The sequence below is a fragment of the Mya arenaria genome, chromosome 3 (assembly GCF_026914265.1).
Source record: "Mya arenaria isolate MELC-2E11 chromosome 3, ASM2691426v1".
NCBI lineage: Eukaryota > Metazoa > Mollusca > Bivalvia > Myida > Myidae > Mya > Mya arenaria.
In genome coordinates, this window is record NC_069124.1 from 46,318,498 (window position 1) to 46,333,507 (window position 15,010).

At 35.2% G+C, this 15,010-nt stretch overlaps 1 protein-coding gene across 1 annotated transcript in view; it reads right to left on the reverse strand.

The window, feature by feature from the left end:
* The window catches only part of LOC128226065 (mucin-2-like), a 22,013-nt gene extending 13,922 nt beyond the window's left edge, over window positions 1–8,091 (reverse strand). Inside the window, exons 1-5 of the mRNA XM_052935963.1 lie at window positions 8,015–8,091; window positions 7,411–7,549; window positions 7,132–7,251; window positions 690–744; window positions 1–75 (exon numbers count right to left, since the gene is read on the reverse strand). The exon at window positions 1–75 is cut by the window's left edge and continues 93 nt beyond it. Coding sequence (XP_052791923.1) covers window positions 1–75; window positions 690–744; window positions 7,132–7,251; window positions 7,411–7,549; window positions 8,015–8,091 — 466 coding nt within the window. The remainder of the gene's footprint in view (window positions 76–689; window positions 745–7,131; window positions 7,252–7,410; window positions 7,550–8,014) is intronic.
* Window positions 8,092–15,010: the final 6,919 nt, after the last annotated feature.

The following is a 15,010-nucleotide window of genomic DNA, read 5'->3' on the forward strand; positions in this document are numbered from 1 at the left end:
GAAAAGCCAGCAGTTCGCTGCACGTGACCGTCTCGAACGTTACGATGCTTGGGTTGTTTCCGAACATACATGACTCTAAAAGAACAGAGGTTTGTTGTCGATTGAGTTGCAGGTTTTACGAACAATGTATCAGGAAGGTTTTGTACCGCCATAATATTAATAACGATAATAACAGTCGTAATCATACAATAATAGCCATGATAATAGTCGTTATAATCATACAACAGTAATCATGAAAATAGTGTTATAGTCATGACACTCATAGTCGTAATAATCATACAATAACTGTCATGATTATATTCGTAATTATCATGACAATAATAATAGTAATAAAGATGCGAACACTAATGTTAAAGTACGAAATTTTGCATAATAATTGACCAATTCAATTCTTTTTTATGCAGCTTTTGACGGAAATGAAACAAACAGACTGTTATTTGTTAGCCCAAATAGTCTATTTTAATGAAATGAAATAGGGGCTTTTTGTCGGCGGGTTTTGCACATATCCTTTTAATGCACGTATCTCTAAATGATATTTCTGAGAGGGTCTAAAATACATTTCGAACCTAAGACCTTTATTTGTCAGTTCTTAAACAGTTCAATTGGTTTTCCAATTCTTGGTCTTTTGTCGTCCCTTGTGAATAAGATGGCGCTATACTTCGTACTATCATAGACACATAGCCACTCACCATCCGCTACAGCCGGAGCACTGGACGAGGCAACGCACAATCCACCACTACACAGCTAGAGGGTACCGAAAATGAAGTATAAATTTATTCTTATAGTATATAAATGACTAATTCAATATAATTGGAATTAATTGTTTTAAGAAATATAAATGAGTTAAAAAAATATTACTTAGTTCTTAAAGGTTGGTATTAAGGGATAACAGATCCATAAATTTAATAATGATCTGACATTGAAATTAATGTTGTTCTAAATTGATGATTCTTTATTGGAAAAACAACTGCACTTTAAGGTTATTGAACATCAAAATATTTTCCCGCAAAGAATGTCCCACATTGGAAAGGTCCTATTTTTAATTATGGTATTAAATAAGATAAAACAGTTTGATCTAAAATGATGGTCATAACACACACACACACACACACAAAACAGTTTGTTTTTAAATGCTGGGTCTTCTTGAGAAACACTTGTTTTCTAAAAAAAACATGATACTCCATTGGAAAACGCTTTGTTCTAAAACGCTGTCCCTTCATTTAATCCTCCATTGGTAACGCTTTAAATTCCCATTGGTTACGCTTTGGTTTAAACAGTTTTTATTTATATTATGTTAATATATCAGCATATTAAAGGTATACAGGTAAAAGGATTGAAGAGATAGCTTAGAGCTAATATTCAGACGTCTTTCCTTATTTATATCATTAATACATCGATATGGTATAGCAGTTGTTTGTTGGTATATTTTGTTTTTTCGCAACCTGACTGGTCCGTTGAATCTGACCAAAATTATACACAACCACTATTCAAGATTGGAAATACAGGAAACACATGTTGTTTAATCGGTAGCCTAAATATTCTTGCATATATGAACATATTATAAAAAAGGATATTTGTTAAAGTTATTCATATTGTGTGTAGTGTAGGTAGGATCAGTGTTAAAGTTATTTGGGCTAAAAAGATGGAGGAAAATGAGTCCTTGATTTTATAACATCGATGAAATAGCAAGCCTTAAGTATTTTCGATAAAGTGATACATATATATAGTGGTAACGTCATAAAATTATTTTACTGCTTTTGAAGAGAAAACACATGTTATAAATATATTATCACATTTGTGTCCATTGTTTGTTTTTTAATATTAAACTTGTTGCACATAATGATATTGCTTGGTAGAGTGCGCATAGTACCAATCTCTGCAACTTGTTTAACACTTTCAATTAACATTTCTATCTTATCATCTATTTAGCATTGTCATATAATGGACCCGAAACTTCATGATGGATTACTGGCAATTGGTTCGAGTTCTTTAATCAAATTCAGTAATTGTTGCTAAAGTACATACATGTATAAAGTCAATATATCCAGTAAGAATTGACATGTCTACACTGCTAAAAACGTTGTGATATTGCAATTATTGGAACTACTGACCAATTACAATAATTCAGTGTGGTAGCACAATCCATGTCAAGAAGTGGTCTTATAATGCAAGGACAGAATTTGCCTATACATGGTCGATCATTCCTCCCTGGACGTAAGTGGACTGATTATGTTGCACAAAAATGTTTCCAAATTGTGGGTCACTCAATGAGGACAACATTTGTACCAAGTTATATGGTAATCCAGCAATGCATAAGTTAGTTATAGCGCGGACACGAGCATGCGTATTACCTTTAAATGTCAGATGTGACCTTGACCATTGAGGTATGGACCCGGGTCAAAATCAATGCACATCATTTCAACGAGGACAACATTTGTACATAGTTATATGGTAATCCATCAATGCATAAGTTATAGCGCGGACACGAGCATGTGCACTCTGAACTTTAAATGTCTCGTGTGACCATGACCTTTGAGGTATGAACCCGGGTCAAGGTCACTGCACATTGTCTCAATGAGGACGACATTTTTACCAAGAAATATAGTAATCCATTTATGCATAAGTAAGTTATAGCGCGGACACGAACATGTGTACTCTGATAGGTATGGACCCGGGTCAAGGTCACTGCACATCGTCTTAATGAGGACGACATTTGTACCAAGTAATATGGTAATCCATCAATGCATAAGTATGTTATAGCGCGGACACGAGCATGGGTACTCTGACCTTTAAATTGTTCTGGTGACCTTTGAGGTAAGGACCCGCGTCAAGGTCACTGCACATCGCCTCAATGAGGACAATGTTTGTACCAAGTATTATGGTAAACCATCAATGCATTAGTAAGTTATAGCGCGGACAGACAGACAGACAGACAGACGGACGGACGGACGGACGGACGGACGGACAGACAGACTGACAGACGGACGAAATACGTTCCTATAATCCCCTCCCCACTCCGTGGGTGGGATTAAAAAGATACATGTAGTAAGATTGTCGGAAATCACAAAGGCATCGTTATATAGAAAAATAGCGTACATAATAAACATTTTTATTCATAAGTGGAATTAACTCAATTAGGAAAGAAACGGTTGAATGGATAGAAGGGAGAATAAGACTAGGTACTATGACAGAAATGAGATGGCAGGAGAGAAAAAGGTAGTAGAAAAGTAAGGCATGTGAACTGGTTTGCGCTCGTGATTCAGGGACAGTCCCGAGAAGGCCTTCATAGTAAATAACGAAAACCTTTTCGAGGCTGATATGAACTTATGAACAAACGAAATAAGTTCCGGTCAGTTATGTCATCAGGATGAGGACTACCAAATAAGAGTGTTTCTAAATTTACAGGTTGAGGTAATTGGATATTTTGAAAGAGAATCAGTCTCTGGTGGCGATAGAAGTAACAGTGGAAGAAGTGATGTTCTGTCGTTTCTATCTGGCCGCTCTGACAGTAAAGGTCTGGAATTATGTTCTTCGAGAACAACTGCTACTTTAAACAACTACAATGGGTCTTTATTCTACAGTGCATTATAGAGTCGAAACGATTGCCTTCATAATAATAGGTTGGTAGGTTAGATATTTGATATAGTGTTGGTAGTCGTGACTTGAAAATCGACACTGTTTAATACTCTCGGAAGAGGAAGATCGTGCCATAAGCCAATATTGATAAAAACTGTGTATTACAAAAGTAATTTCATGTAGAAGCAGAATTACGTAGATCATAGGACGTAAAATTCTGTACTTAGTTCGGGACGAGAATTGAAAGATAAGTTGGTGTCATGGAATATATCATCTTAAAGAACAGTGTGAGTCTATGTTGCATGACTTAAGGGATTTTAACCCACCCTCTTTATAAAGCTTATAAGTATTAACAAACTTAGTGGCACAAGTGATGATTCTGAGTAGTTCTTACTGAATATGTTCGTGTAGATCTTCATCGCGTAGGGTGAGGTTTTCCTATACCATATTTCAGAGTCGGCCTTATAAATGTCTGGAACATTTTTCAAGGGACTTCCTGTCTAGGATGAACTAAGGTAATCTAAGGTAAACTCTCTTCAAAGCCTTCTCTACAACAGCTAGGAAATGGTCTTGCCATTAGCCGTCATTTGAAAAATTTAGCCCAAGATGTTTGTGCGAGGTAACCCTCTTGTATGTGATTTCCGTTCAGTTCATTTAGACAGGAGGATAAAATGGTTTGTTTACGTTATATGTATATAACTGATTCTATTTTTGAGGGTTAAATGAAACTAACTATTGCGCATATATTTTGGATATCAGCATTCAGAGATACGGAAGCAGTAACGGGTCATCAACAACCACGTATAAGCTTGTATCGTCGGCGAAAAGACGTATTCCTGGTTGAATTTGGTCAACAATTTCCTTAATGAAGACAATAAATAGTAATGGCCAAAGTGAAGACTACTGCGGGACACCCTTTTGAAGCTTCAGGAGTGTCGATTCTAATCCATTAATAACAACTCACTGAGAGCGGTCTGAGAGATAGTTCTAGAACCAGCGGAGAAGAAAGCCTGCAATTCCTTTAGATTCAAGTTTATGTAAGAGTCCCCTATGCCAAACCATATCGAAAGCTTTTGAAAAATAACAAAATACTTGAACCTCTTTTTCCGGTATCTAGGGCTTGACAAAATGTATAATAGATAGACGCCAATTGTTTGACTGTCGAGTTTTTGGGTTAAGACTGAAGAGAAGATATTGCATTTGTTGAATAAAGAAAGTTAAACAAGTGTTTTTGAATAATTTTTCGAGCGTATTACTGATGACAGAGAGCAACGAGATCGGACGATAGTTGTTGACTTCCGTGGTGAATCGTTCGTTTTGTAAATTGCACAGACATTTGCTATTTTCCATTAAGTGTGAAAACGACTAAGTGTTAGAGAGTGGTTAAAGCGATTGCAAAGTGGACCGCTGATCTCAGAGGCAATCTCTTTCAGAATCCTGCTGTTAACATTATCACGACATGTCGCTTTACCAGTTGCTGGTGTCTTAAGAACTGAGGATAATTCATCCGGCTAAAATATCGAGGTGTTGAGAAATAGAGTAATGGTCTATTGGAGGAAGATCTTTGTCGGCGTTGTCAAGTATTTTTTGGGACTGACAGAAGTTGCGTAAGAGGTTGGCCTTGTTTGTTCGAGACCCAGTCTGTTTGAAAGTTTGTAGTTTTAGCTTTGTCAAATGCTCGTTTGCGTCTACGATTGAGTACTCTAACATTGTTATGCATTAAAGGAGGCCGGGATTTTCTTATAGTTACAATTTTATTTGGAATCGTTTCCGTACAGAAGGACAGTAGTTTTGATGCAAAATTGGTCGCGTAATTGTTAATGTTATCATTTTGTAATGAAGTCCAATCAAAATCTCTTACTTTTTGGCGGAGGAGATCATAGATTCCTTATTCGAAATATCAAATAAGACGTTTTAAAGTAAGGTGAATAGGCTTAGATATGTTAAGTGAACAGAACACCGGGCATTGGTAGGGCATGGGTTGTTCCATGACTCCCCCACGTCACTTACTGTAACAATATTGCTATTTGAGGTCATGGATAGGTCGATAGTAGAACTTGACGTTTCTGTGAAATGAAATGGGGACGAGATGAGTTGTTCTAGTCCGTACTTGAGCGTGATATTTGAAAGCTTGTTATCAGACTGAGGTTTGTGTAAATCGAGATTGAAATCGCCAGTAATAAAACTATCCGTTATACCAATGTCAAATCCATTCCAACAGAAGTGTCAGTATCAGAATAGACTGAAAATGTAGAATAAGGGGGTATATAGACTTTACCAAAGAAATCTTCCGGTGTTTTATATGCATTTCATCCCAAATGCTTTCAATGGTGCTAAGTTCGAGGTCATGTCAACGTATTTCTGGTATGATGTTAGTAACGTACACAATGATGCCTCTATGATTGTCAGACATGTTCTATCTGAAGTAACTGAAAATATGTGAAAAAGTAGCTCGTCTTCTTTGACATTTGGGTCCATCCAAGTTTTTCAAAACGAGATATCATCATAAGCGTTTAATTCAGCATACAGAATGTCCTTTTTATGGTAAAAGCTCTGAACGTTATAGTGAAGTAGAGACACTTTGTTATGGAATGCTTCTGCCCCAGTGTGTTGTTGGAGTGTGTTGTCAAGTTACCTAAATTGATAGTGCCTGGAATAGGCCGGACATCACTGTAACATTGAGAAATTCAAATGTGTTGAAATTTTGGAGTCCTTTAAAGGATTGCTGTATTATATAAAACAGGCCTACTCGTATTCTGTATGTACCAATATCAATACTCATTTAATACCATCAACGTACGGTAACCAGTGGGAGTCCCCGAAAAGCCAATCAGTCGCATGAGAAAAAAATGAGAGGAAAAAAAGAATAGAAATGGGAGGTAGGAGAAAGTAAAATTGCTCGTATTTGACATAAATATGGGGCTATGAGAAAAGATCCCGAGGACCATGGTTATAATAAGATATCCGTAGGTCTATAGAAACAAGTTAAATTAATACTAGTATAATGTTGCATGATACAACATGACATTTGAGGGAGATTTTAACTTTTAATTAGGTTTCTGCGGCCGGTTTAAAGCGGTAGTTAACTGAGCCTTGCTGTTTAAAAGTATTTTAGGCAGTGTAAGCATGTCAGTAACAAGATAATAAGTCATGCACCAAACACACAGTGTAGGTCCTACGTTTTTTAGACTTCTAATTTGTAACGCGTACTTCTAAAATGCTGGCATAAATTGAAAAATACTTTGATCTTAAAACTTTGTCCCACATTGGAAAACACTTTGTTTTAAATACTTGAGTTCCTCAATTGGTAACGTTTTGTTCTTAAATGTTCGTCATCAATTAAAAAAATACTTTGTTTTTAATTATTGTTCCTACATCGGAAAACACTTTGTTCTAAAATGATGGTCGTAAATTGAAAAATACTTTGTTCTTAAATGTTTGTCCTTCATTGGAAAACACTTTATATAAGATCCAAAGGTCTTAAATAGATTGTCCTTTAGTAAATAACACTTCAGTGATATAATGTCTTTACCAATAAATCTTGTAGGTCCCTACCTTTCCGTCCCCACACGTTGTTCCCTCCCAGGCGAGTCGTTTTCTATAGAAGCTTGAATTTCCCGGCACAATGCAGTTCATTGCGGAACAAATCCCACTGTAATCCGAATCATAGCTGATCTGCAACAAATATCACTTACAATTAAGGAAATAAACGATTCACCAAAATGCAGCAATGGATGTTAAACATAAGTAAAAATTCTCTGAAACATTTGGATATAAATATAGTTTTTGATTCTATATAAAAAAGTCAGTAGTAAATTATTTCCATAGATGTACCCTGGAGAGGTAGGAGCCATCTCCCACCTCACACTGCTGATCTGGAGTGTACACCTGACCGGCAAGGTCACCCAAATAAGGCTCAAGGTCAGATGTGTCGTAGGTGGCGTTGCGGGTTGCCAGACAGTTCTCACCGTCACTGGAAATTGCAGGTTTTATTCAAGATTAATACCCCATACATGTATACATGTCATACCATTAAGTAAAAAGAGTTTCCAAAAACCACTTTTAGCTTGGTATCTTCATTCTGGAACAAATTACTATTCCTAGTTGCACTGCACAAGAGTTGTACATTGCTCTGTTATCATCAAACACAACACAACGGTTACTTCCCTTTGCCGCACAATAATCACAACACCACACCTGCCATGTGATGGTCATCAATATCACATGACGTCAGTACAAATTCTGTCACTCAAAGCTATTTTGATTATTACTTTGAAAACAATGTTACTGAATTAAAATTTGATAACATATTGTAAAAAAACCTAATTTTCAATAAGTAGCAGAGATTACTGCTCGTCAAGGGATATCACAACATTGCAGATTGGCCGTCGTGAACGTTCCATGATATTACACATTTTTTATAATCTCCCCTGCTCACGTCCGCCGCTGGTCGCCGCTGTTGATGTGTCGAGGGTATGTAGGTAGCTTCGTCGGCTGGCCGACCTTCGGTGCCATTCTGCCTAGGCGTCTCCTTGAAACAGGAACCCCGTTCACCATGCAATCTTTCAAATTTCATTTGCACGGTCCTCCGCAATTTTAAGTTTGGATTTCATAAAGTCACGAATGGTGATTTCCCTTTGTTCCCATGGCTCGGTGTGGGACTGAAGGATGTTTCCAAATATTATATTGTTGCGCATGCTTAGCTACTGAACATAGTAAAGGTCATCTTTAGTTTTAATTTTATGTAATTATTATACAATGGATACTCGATATAAGCTCAATACCCTGAAATGTAACCCAAACCTGTTTAAAGGCGCAATTATCAAAGCCGAACAAACACCAACAAAAAGATAAAGCTACAAGATAACAAACATTAAACACATATCGAAATATCGTCGTTGTTAAATGTTAAAAGTAAAAAAATGTTTGGATAACCGCAATGGAATGGTCAGAATAACAATGTTAAACTCACGAGGGGGGGGGGGGGGGGGGGGGGGTTCAACCCCTGAGCATTTAAGATTTTAAAGTAAATGAAGATTATATTAACAATGTTGTTCATTTTATTATAGTCCTGAACAACCATCTCTATATCAAGTTAAACAAGTCTGACTATTTTTTGCCCCGGGCCTATTCTTTTAACTAGTCATGTTTAAAAGTGATACTGTTAGGTAGAGCAATGTCAGGTATTGTGGTATATATTCATGAGAGGGTTTCAAATACTTGATACTTGCGATTTGGCTATATTTATAAATATATATAACACGGTCATTAATAGGAATTCTGACATGATAATATGTTTTACATACTTACAACAAGAACAGTCAAATTATTACCAATGCAAATTTAACAAAGGCATAAATATGCTAGAACAAACTCTTTACGAATATAACATTAACATTGGCAATACCTTCATTTTTGCGGGAGACTCAAATGCAGGAACGTGTTCGTTATTAGAATAAAAAAAACCTCACATATAGGAACCATATGAAGATGTTTACATGATTCACTCATTCCTGATGATGCTCACTTGATCCTGAAACTAATTCCTTTGGCCTAAAATTCATTGAAATTTTCAAAATGTTTGGTTTAAGAATAATCAACAGTAGTCTTCTGATAAATGCAAGTGTGATTACACATTTTAGCACCACAATCAATTTTATATAAGTGAACAGGGTCATTCAGCCCAAATGCCACTGTTGTTCTCATTAAAATATGATGCAAACAAGAGGTCCATACAGACTCTGAACAATATAAATATTTCAACATTAATAGCGGGAATATCTGCATATCTGGGGTGATAAACGATTTTAATGCTGATCTTAAAAGATGTGGCGAAATTTGTACAAAACAACCTGTGAGACGACAAGCTAACATGGTTTGATTCTAAATGTGTATCCGTTAAATACCTTAAGAATTTTGAGTAAAACTTAAACGAATGACCGACCCCTCAGACCAAATGCGGTAACCCAATATCAATCTAACAATGGGAAGAACACTTTGAAAACTTTAAAAAAAATATTAATGAAGAAAATGATTTGCCTGAACCGACCAATCTTTAGTTCAGCTGATGATATAATGATATAATGGATAAATTGTTTAATGATGAAATTACTGATGATAAAATATTAAGAGCAGTAAATAATCTTAAACGTGGAAAAACGGTTGAAATGATTTATTATTTCCAGACTAACTTATTCATTAAATCAATTTATTTTTACTGATTATGCGTATAATGTTTAACAAAATTTTAAAAGAAGGCCAATTTCCAGATCAATGGTGTGACTTAATAATCGTACTTATATACAAGAAGGGGAGCGCACATTCCCCGGTAATAATACATGTATATCATTACTCAACGTGTTGGTTCAAATTTATACATGTATTACTTATAGACGATTGACTTTTTTGGTAGTATTTTTTACAAAATAAGAGAGCCAAAAGCTGGTTATAGAGAGAGGTACAATACAATTGATAACGCGTTTATTTTACAGGGTTTGTTTGATAAAAACATAACCAAAAATAAAATAAAAAAAAGGTAAAATGTACGTAGCATTATTATGTCGATTTTATTCAAGGCGTTTGACTTAGTTACTGACACCTATTTTTTTCGAAATCCTTCATTTAATCGTGTATACGGTAGATTATATAAAACTTTAACAAAAATGAATACAAAAGTTAGAGCAAGATCGGATCTTATAATAACATCATTTCAAATGAGTTTGATTGTCCAACCGGTTTAAAACAAGGGTGCCTTTTCTCTCCGATAGTGTTCGTATTCTTTGTAAATGAGGTTGTTATAAAAATAGAAAATAGCAAACTGAAAAGAATTGAACTCTACCCAGATTGGCGAGAAAATATCATGCCTACTATTCGCAGACGATTTGGCTTTAATTGTCGAAACTGTAGGCCTTCAAAGAACCACTTTGACTATCAGACTTTACACGGGATTTTAACCTTACGGTCAATACTAAGAAAACCAAAGTCATGGTTTACAAAAATGGGGGTAAACTCCCAAAGAGGTATTTTAATAACGAACGAAGTTTAAACGGCTTCCAATATGTTGGTTTATTCCTTTCACAACAACTATAATTTCCAAGAATGGCAAATGAACAAGCAACTTCTGGGAAACTAGTACTTATTTCGTTGTAATAAAAACTACACAAATTTGGTCAACTTAATCAAAAGTCGTATTTTAAATTATTAATACAAAAATCGCGTCAACATTAACATATTGTTCAGAATCATGGGGTACTAAAAACGTTCCAATTCTTTGTGAATTTGGAAGATGTTCGATGTATATACAAACTATGAAAACGAATAATAATATATTGGCCTAAGATTCTACAAATGCCAAATGATAGAATTGTGCGTCTTGTGTATAACATTCTCAAATATATTGATGAATTGGGACACAACAATTGGACAACACGGGTTAACAAAATATTAAATGTGGCAGGGTATAGTTATGTTTGGATAGACCAACTGGTCCATAATGTAAATATACCTTTGAGCAACTTTGACTTTAAGGGGCTGCACTCCGTATGATGAAATAGAGGAAAAAAAGGAAAATGTCGAAAACTGACGTAAACTTGGTATCGATGTGTGCAATGCATTGAAACTTACCAACTGAAGTACCACATAGTTTACAATTAATTTATTTTCGCAGTTTTTTCGTATTTTCCCATTAAAAATATTACTAACACGTGATATTACCAAGTTAGGTATATAGCTTAAATATTCCAACTGTTTAGGGTAAGCCTTCGTAGCACAGTGGGTACAACGCTTTACTGCAATTTGGCGAGACCGGTTCGAATCCGGTTTCCGACCCATTTTTATTTACATTTTGGTATTTTTATTTACAATTATGATATCAAAGAGTTAAACATTTTATTAAATAATTGGCTTAAGGTTCGTTACAGAAAAAAACTTTTTCAGGTACCAATCTTGTGCATAGTCCCTTTAAAGACCAATACTTGCAAGATTGGACAAGGTTAATATCAGATTCTCATAAACTTAGCCTATTTAAAAATTTGAACGCGGTTAATAATCCTAAACCATACTTAAATAATGCAAAAAGAAAGTTTCGAAGTGCTTTAGCTAAGCTTTGAAGCTACACCCATAATTTAGAGTTTGAATCAGTCAATTACTATAATATTCCCTATGAAAATGTAATTTATAAAGTATGCCAACTAGAAATTGAAACTGAGTACCAAATTATAATGAAATGTACTTCTGTTATTGAATTGAAGATCAAATATATCCCCAGCAAGTATTACATTAATCCTTACGTACATACATTTTTATCCCTTACTGAACACAGCAACAGATAGCAATGTTAATAACTTAGCAATGTTCATCTTCTAAGCTTTAAAATTGCGGGCAAAATTTGTAAATAATAATGTACCATAACAATGCTAAAAACACCATACTGTTGAATTAGTATTAATAAATGTATATGATGTTTTTTTCTTGTTTACACATGGTCTTATATGCACAATTATCACTACATATATTTTCTGAAAAATGTTTTGACTTGTGTTCACCATTCACCTGTAATTGTCTTAATATTTGTATATGTTTGTACATACAGTGTTATGATTGTTTTGGGCCTGTGACTTTATCAAATAAATTATTTAAATTATTACGCGCTCGCTAGCTTTCAGGGGCGGCATTCCCCTCGACTACTGTTATGTTGTGTAATTGTAGTAAGAGGTACTCTGATTGCTCATGATCGCCCTTGGCAAATAGTATAAGACGAGGTAGCACCCGATCATCTGTAGCGCTAGGAAGCAATAATATATCAACCTGGTCATCTACTTTACGTACCTGTGCAGATTGTGCCGTTTAAATTTAGTCCCGAAATCCGGTTAATGTAAATATCTTTACGAACACATTCTAACGTTTAACTACTATTTAAGTAAAATAGTATGTTTCTCCATAAAATATAATAAACACCACGCAGCACTGATCAAAGTATGGCATAGCACCGATGAATTCGACATGGAGCCTGTGCTTATGTCTACGATCCCCGCCAGACTCATGTGACCGGAAGACAAGATTGCTTACATACCAAAACCTAAATCGGACACCACACCGGCCGGTCTATGGCCGGCCGTTATGACAAAAACATACTGTCCGGTAGCGCTTTTCTGACCTAGATAAAAGAAGGTCATTTCCCGAAAGAAATGTGTAGAACTGTCAAAACTGTAAACAACTCGTGAATGTAGGCGAATTGTGACTTATTCTATGGAATAAAGTGAAACCAAATTTGTGACATTACTTGAGTAGCAATGATCGAATAAAATTGAGACATCCTAAACAATATACAAGTGCATCATAAATGCTATGCCTTAGACATATAGGAATAATCATTGTTAGACATATACTTGATTGCTAAAATATCTGAAAGAGGTAAATTAAGTTGTCTTATATGTTGGTGGTAATGTATAAATACAGTCTAGACTGTGATACCTTTTAACGGTTCTATGTCTTTTAACATGAGTTACCGCCGCCGTGGAACAATAGTCTGAAACCCTCCGGTAAGTAATATTATTGCTATTATCTATCAAGACCCCGAAGGCCTTGGTCGTATCAATATGTTCTAAAGATTACTTAAACTCCACTACTACTTACTTTTCTAACGTTGTGATATACGCAGTAAAGTAATCGATGGAGCATGAAGAAAATGAGAACTGGCGGATATTTTTGATCGCGTCAGAAGACATTCCAACAGAGGGAGCCATCACATACGCATCGTCACTCGAACAAAGTTCGCCATTCCCGTCGACTGTACCATCGTGTTGGGCGTCCAAACTGAATAATATGCGATTGAAGATTTCTAACCGTTCATTATTTCTTTTTTTATCATTATAAATAAGTGTTTTAATTTTACATCTGATAGGTTATAGAGACCCCCTTTATTGTACCAAATTGCACGAAAAGTAACCCTGATTTCTAATAAGAAATAAGCAGAAAGAATGATTGAACGGAACAACGTTTTATTCCCTAAAGACGCACGAATCGGGGAAACAAACATGTGAAAATGTACAGCAAATAAAATATCAAGAAAATCCAGTATGTTCAATGACATATAGTTTAAATCACAAACAATTCAGTTGCAAAGCCTATAAATATGGAAAGTAGACCATGATCTGATATGGTATAACCATTATTTAATTAAACGTTAAAACATGAGAGAAAAACAGTGTCAAACAGCGTAGTCAATTCCGAGTTGGTGTTACCTGCCCTATGCGCTTCGTAAACAAGGACTTGCTGGTTCAACCGTTCTGCTACTGAATGAACACTTAGAACATCCTAAGAAAAGGATTTAAATAGTATGCCTCCTAATGACATATTTCTTGTAATCAAATCTAAGCCTCGTGTCCGTCACTTACTTATGTCCCAACTCGTGTGCAGCAATCGTAGCCAGAACCGCCCCGAAATGGTCTTCGTTGATGTTGTAATTCCATTCACTACACGCTCCAGGGGTGTAGGCGAGACCTGTAACCGAGTACGTTCTTAAATTGCCGTCTGCCCGACTAGTGATGGTAGCTTTCCTTTAAGTTGTTTCTATTGTTTGCAAATTCTCCTTGAAAGCTAAACTTCAATTTTTGTTTGATCATAAGTATGCTTTAATATATTTATTGATTGTGTGTTATTTAATTTAATCATATTGTTTAGGTTTTTATGACATGTTTTACCTTGTTAACAGTTTAACATAACCATTACGTGCTTTTATACAATGAAATTCAACGTTTAAGTATTATTAGAGGAAACCATTCACAATATCTTAGTAGAAATCGTTTTTTCGACAGGGTTTCCCTTTGTTTGCGACATTGTGTATCGTTTACAACCTCTTCTTACTATATTACGATAATAATGATCAAATTGAAGAAATCCGAATTAATGGAAACAATAAAGCAAACCTGTTTTAAAGACGACTAAACTTTCTTTAAAAATAAAGTAGACAAATCACTTGAACTTCTTGTAAAGACACCAGAAATATTTTCTGATTATTCAAAACTAATAAATTTATAAAAGTGGAATCATTGAAAAATAGCAGACAACTAAATGTGCAAAAGAACATAGAAAACAAATCTAAAGAAATCAGACTCGGCTTGCAACAATGGCAGCTCAGGAAGCTCACACTTGTTGGAAAAAATACAGTCATAAAAGGGGCCAGACACCAGATGATCTTAATGCAAGAAACACACAAAATTGTGAAAAAATATATAAAGTGATAACATAATATCGTTGTGTAGAACGTATTGAATCTTACTTACTGATATATAACATCGCTTACGACACATGTATTTTTGGCAGTTTTTGTGTATCTTTCGAATTTGAAAATTACTGGGGTTGTCAACCACATTAATCCCAGTTGATTTAAAACAGCATCGGTTTAGGTATCTGTACTAATCAAAATATTAATTTA